General features: G+C 50.7%; 1 protein-coding gene across 1 annotated transcript in view; it reads left to right on the top strand.

The window, feature by feature from the left end:
* Window positions 1-4,661: 4,661 nt before the first annotated feature.
* LOC147122502 (general vesicular transport factor p115-like) overlaps window positions 4,662-6,000 on the top strand; it is a 110,686-nt gene continuing 109,347 nt past the window's right edge. Inside the window, 1 exon segment of the mRNA XM_086005968.1 lies at window positions 4,662-4,776. Coding sequence (XP_085862094.1) covers window positions 4,711-4,776 — 66 coding nt within the window. The 5' untranslated portion in view covers window positions 4,662-4,710.

Here is a 6,000-nt window from a genome sequence, read left to right as displayed (position 1 = left end):
TTTGAATGCTTTGTACAGGGGCTGCATTAACTGGGCTGCCTTGGGGACGAAACGATGATAAAAATTCACCATCCCCAGAAACTCCTGAAGGGATTTGACTGTGTGAGGCCGCGGGAATGCCGTAACTGCCTCTACCTTGGTGGCCAGTGGAACGGCACCTTCTGAGGTAATCCTGTGCCCCAGAAAGTCAATACTGGTTACTCCAAACTTGCATTTGGCTGGGTTGATGATAAGGCCATGTTGGCTGAGATGGGCAAAGAGTGTGCGTAAATGCACCATGTGTTCCTTCGAATCCTTGCTGGCTATGAGAATGTCATCTAAGTAAACAAAAATAAAAGGCAGATCCCGTAACACAGAGTCCATTAGCTGTTGGAAGGCCTGAGCCGCGTTTTTCAAACTGAACGGCATTCGGAGGAACTCAAACAGCCCAAACGGAGTGATGACCGCTGTTTTGGGGACGTCTTGAGCGTGCACAGGGACTTGGTGATATCCGCGGACGAGATCCACTTTGGAAAATACGGAGTTGCCCGCCAGATGTGCTGAAAAATCTTGTATATGGGGTATTGGATACCTGTCCGGTGTAGTGGCCTCGTTTAGGCGTCTGTAATCACCGCAAGGCCGCCATCCGCCGCCTGGTTTAGGTAGAATGTGCAGTGGGGAGGACCAAGGACTGTCGGAGCGTCGGATGATCCCGAGGCACTCCATGGTCTGAAACTCAGCCTTTGCAGCTGCAAGCTTGCCGGGTTCTAATCTTCGCGCCCGAGCGTAAACAGGCGATCCTGTTGTGGTGATGTGATGCGCCACACTGTGCCTCATGACTGCAGCCGAAAAAGCCGGCCTGGTGAGCTCCGGGAACTCGCCGAGCAGGTGCGTAAACCCGTCCTGCGATGGAACCGCACAGGCGACCGACCAGGACACGGCGGTGCTGTGGTGGCAGGGCACCGCGTGGAAAGTGGACGCATTAATGAGTCGGCAGTGTTGGACGTCGACCAGAAAGCCGTTGGCACAGAAGAAATCGACCCCCAGGATGGCCTGTGAGACCTTAGCTGTAATAAACTCCCACACAAAACGCTGACCGCTGAAGGTTAAATTGACTGTCCGTTTTCCGAACGTGCGAATAGCCGCGCCATTAGCTGCCACAAGGGAAGGACCGTGCCTGCCGGATTGTACACTTCAAAAAGTACTTCATTGGCTGTAACGAGCTTTGGGAGGTCGTGAAAGGCGCTGGAGAAATGCCAGTCTTTCTTTCTTTATTTAAACCTCTCCGCTGCTCCACCTATACTCCTTTAAGATGCTGCTTAAAACCTACCTCTTTGACCAAGCCTGCCCTAATATCTCCATATTAACACTGCTCCTTTAACAAAAGCAGTACTCCATTAAACCTTTTAACACTGGCGAGCAAAATAAAGGAAAATCCTAAGATGTTTTATAAGTATATTAAGGGCAAGAGGATAACCAGGGAAAGGGTAGGGCCCATTAGGGACCAAAGTGGCAATCTGTGTGTAGAGCCAGAGGATGTAGGCGGGGTTTTAAATGAATTTTTTGCATCTGTGTTCACTATGGAGAAAGACGATGCAGACATAGAAATCGGGCAAGGGGACTGTGACATACTCGAACATATTAGCATCGAGAGGGAGGAGGTGCTAGCGGTTTTAGCGGGCCAAAAAGTGGATAAATCCCCAGGCCCGGACGAGATGTATCCCAGGCTGCTGTGGGAGGCAAGGGAGGAGATTGCAGGGGCTCTGACACTAATTTTCAGAACCTCTCTGGCCACAGGGGATGTACCAGAGGACTGGAGAACAGCTAACGTAGTACCATTATTCAAGAAGAGTAGCAGGGATAAACCAGGGAATTACAGGCCAGTGAGTCTAACATCTGTGGTGGGGAAATTATTGGAAAAAATTCTGAGGGACAAAATTAATCTCCACTTGGAGAGGCAAGGATTAATCGGGGATAGTCAGCATGGCTTTGTCAAGGGTAAATCATGTCTAACAAATCTGATCGAATTTTTCGAGGGGGTGACTAGTGGGGTGGATGAGGGAAATGCTGTGGATGTGGTTTACATGGACTTCAGTAAAGCTTTTGACAAAGTCCCGCATAGGAGACTGGTCAAGAAGGTAAGAGCCCATGGGATCCAGGGTGCCTTGGCGCGTTGGATCCTAAACTGGCTGAGTGGCAGGAGGCAGAGGGTGATGGTCGAAGGTTGCTTTTGTGACTGGAAGCCTGTGTCCAGTGGGGTACCTCAGGGATCGGTGCTGGGTCCCTTATTATTTGTGATCTACATAAATGATTTGGATGAGAATGTAAAAGGTATGATCAGTAAGTTCGCAGATGACACGAAAATTGGTGGGGTGGTAAATTGCGAGGAGGAAAGCCTCCGGCTACAGGACGATATAAACGGGTTGGTCAGATGGGCGGAAAAGTGGCAAATGGAATTTAACCCTGAAAAGTGCGAGGTGATGCATTTTGGACGGACAAATAAGGCAAGGGAATACACAATGAGTGGTAGGACCCTAGGAAGTACAGAGGGTCAGAGGGACCTTGGTGTACATGTACATAGATCCCTGAAGGCAGCGGAGCAGGTAGATAAGGTGGTTAAAAAGGCACATGGGATACTTGCCTTCATTAGCCGAGGCATAGAATATAAGAGCAGGGAGGTTATGATGGAGCTGTACAAAACGCTGGTGAGGCCACAGCTGGAGTACTGTGTGCAGTTCTGGTCGCCTCACTATAGGAAGGATGTGATTGCTTTGGAGAGGGTGCAAAGAAGATTCACCAGGATGTTACCTGGGATGGAGCGCCTCAGCTATGAAGAGAGGCTGGACAGGCTGGAGTTGTTTTCCTTGGAGCAGAGAAGGCTGAGGGGGGACCTGATTGAGGTGTACAAAATAATGAGGGGCATAGATAGGGTAGATAAAGAGGAACTTTTCCCCTTAGTGGGGGGGTCAATAACAAGGGGGCATAGATTCAGGGTAAGGGGCAGGAGATTTAGAGGGGATTTGAGGAGGAACTTTTTCACCCAGAGGGTGGTTGGAATGTGGAACTCAATGCCTGAAAGGGTGGTGGAGGCAGGAACCCTCACAACATTCAAGAAGCATTTGGATGAGCACTTGAAATGCCATTGCATACAAGGCTATGGACCAAATGCTGGAAAATGGGATTAGACTGGACAGGGATGGATGGGCGGCGCAGACACGATGGGCCGAAGGGCCTCTTTCTGTGCTGTAAAACTCTATGACTCTATGACTCTATGACAGCGCTGCAGTGACACTGCCCCTTTAAATCAGTCCAGCGCTGCACAATGTTGGCATTCCTAAAATAGAAACAGAGAATGCTGGAAACACTCAGCAGGTCAGGCAGCATCTGTGGAGAAACAGAGTTAACATTTCAGGTCGATGACCTTTCATCAGAACTGGAATAAGGTTTAGATTAGCTATGGAAAAGGGCAGGGAGCAACCTAGAGTAAGAATGTTTAACTGGGGGAATGCCAATTTCAGTGGGATGAGAATGGATCTGGCCTGGGTAAACTGGAGTCAAAGATTGGCAGGCAAAACTGTAATGGAACAATGGGCTGCCTTTAAAGAGGAAATAGTTCAGGTACAGTCGAGGTACATTCCCACTAGGGGGAAAGGCAGGGCAACTAAAGTCAGGGCTCCCTGGAATGATGAAACAGATAGAGAATATGATGAAGCAGATAAAGAGCCCGTATGACAGATGTCAGGTTGCAAATACATCTGAGAATCAGGCTATATATAGAAAGGTCAGAGAGAAGTGAAAAAGAAAATAAGAGGGGCAAAGAGAGGATATGAGAATAGAATGGCAGCCAACATAAAAGGTAATCCAAAAGTCTTCTACAGGCATATTAAATAATAAACGGGTAGTAAGAGGAGGGGTGGGGCCGATTAGGGACCAAAACAGAGGCCTATGCATGGAGGCAGAGGGTATGGCTGAGGTACTAAACAAGTTCTTTGCATCTGTCTTCACCAAGGAAGAGGATGCTGCCAAAGACATAGTGAAGGAGGAGGTAGTGGAGACACTTATTAGGATAAAAATTGATAAAGAAGAGGTATTAGAAAGGCTGGCTGTACTTAAAGTAGATAAATCACCAGGAGTGGATGGGATGCATCCTAGGATCCTGAGGGAATTGAGGGTGGAAATTGCAGAGGTACTGGCCATAATATTACAATCCTCCATAGATACGGGGATGGTGCCAGAGGACTGGAGAATTGCTCAAAAATACACTAACACAGCCCCTTTAAACTGAAGCAATGCTGCACTAACACTGCCCCTTTAAACTGAAGCAATGCTGCACTAACACTGCCCCTTTAAACTAACACTGCCCTTTTAAACTGAAGCAAAGCTGCACAAACACTGCCCCTTTAAACCGAGGCCAGCTGGGTGTGCCTGTCCCTTTAACTGGGGGGGTGACAGCGGGTGCAAGGACGGCCACGTGTGGATGCCACGTCGCCGCGCAGGCGCAGTGAAAGAGGGGGTGCGTGTCTAGCGACGCCCCGCCCCCCCGGACTTGGGCCGGCCCGGCTGTGCGCAGGCGCAGTGGGCCGCAGTGGGCGGGGCGATGCCCCGTGCGCAGGCGCGGTGGGCGGGGCGGCCGAAGCCCCGCCCCCTGACCCGCCCGGTGCGCGCAGGCGCGGCGGCTGTGGTTGGCGGGCGCGCAGGCGGGCCGGGGCGAAGGGCGGCAGTCGGGCGGCCATGAACTTCCTGAGAGGAGTAATGGGCGGCCAGAGCGCCGGGCCGCAGCCCAGCGGCGCCGAGACCGTGAGTAACCACCGTCCCACCGACTGTCGCTTCCCCCACGACTCGCCCGCCACTCCAAACCCGAGCCCCGGTGCTGCGGGCCTGAGGCCTGGGCCTCGATTTCTAGGGGCGGCCCAGGGAGGGAGATGCTGCGCTCCTGCGGGTTGGAAGGGGCCTTGCTGGCGACCGCGCTGCTCGGCTGCAGCCCCTCGGGCCGGGGTGTGTGTTAAGGGGGAGGCTCGGAGCCCAGGCCTCGGGTTATACTTGTCACTCCCTGGGAAAAGAGGATGTGATTCCTTCCAGCACAGCAGCAGAGTCCTTCCGTGACCCCAGCTGACAATTCTCCCCCAAACACACACCAGCAAAAACCAGCTGAACTCGTCATTGAGCTAATTTGCTGTTTGTGGGATCTTGCTGTGCACCAACCAGGCTGCTGATTCTCCTGGGGCCAGTATTTATCCCTCAAACAACATCACTAAAACAGATCAATCTGGTCATTTATCACATCGCTGTTTGTGGGATCTTACTGTGTGCAAATTGCTGTTGCGTTTCCTACATTACAACAGTAACTATACTTCATTGGTTGCGAAGCGCTTTGGGATGTCTGGTGATCGTGAAAGGCGCTATAGAAATGCAAGTCTTTCTTTCTGCTGTTTTGGGGATAGGAACAGGAGGAGGCCATTCAGCCCCTCGAGCCTGTTCTGCCATTCAATTAGATCATGGCTAATCTGCGACCTAACTCCATATACCCGCCTTTGCCCCATATCTTTTAATACCTTTGGTTAACAGAAATCTATCAATCTCCGATTTAAAATTAACAATTGATCTAGCATCAATCGCCGTTTGCGGAAGAGAATTCCAAACGTTTACCGCCCTTTGTGTGTAGAAGTGTTTCCTAACTTCACTCCTGAAAGGTCTGGCTCTAATTTTTAGACGATGCCCCCTAGTCCTAGACTCCCCAACCAGCGGAAATAGTTTCTCTCTATCTACCCTATCTGTTCCCCTTAATATCCTGAAAACTTCGATCAGATCACCCCTTAACCTTCTAAATTCCGGGGAATACAACCCGAGTTTGTGTAATCTCCTTGTAATTTAACACTTGAAGTCCGGGTATCATTCTGGTAAACCTACGCTGCACTCCCTCCAAGGCCAATATATCATTCCTGAGGTCTGGTGCCCAGAACTGCTCCCAGTGCTCCAGGTGTGGTCTAACCAGGGCTTTGTACAGCTGCAGCATAACTTCTA

This window comes from Somniosus microcephalus, chromosome 2 (genome assembly GCF_052327205.1).
Source record: "Somniosus microcephalus isolate GS21.2 chromosome 2, FLI_Smic_1.0, whole genome shotgun sequence".
NCBI classification, from domain to species: Eukaryota; Metazoa; Chordata; class Chondrichthyes; order Squaliformes; family Somniosidae; genus Somniosus; species Somniosus microcephalus.
Note: the sequence above shows the minus strand (reverse complement) of the source record. Positions and strands in the feature narration are given on the sequence as shown.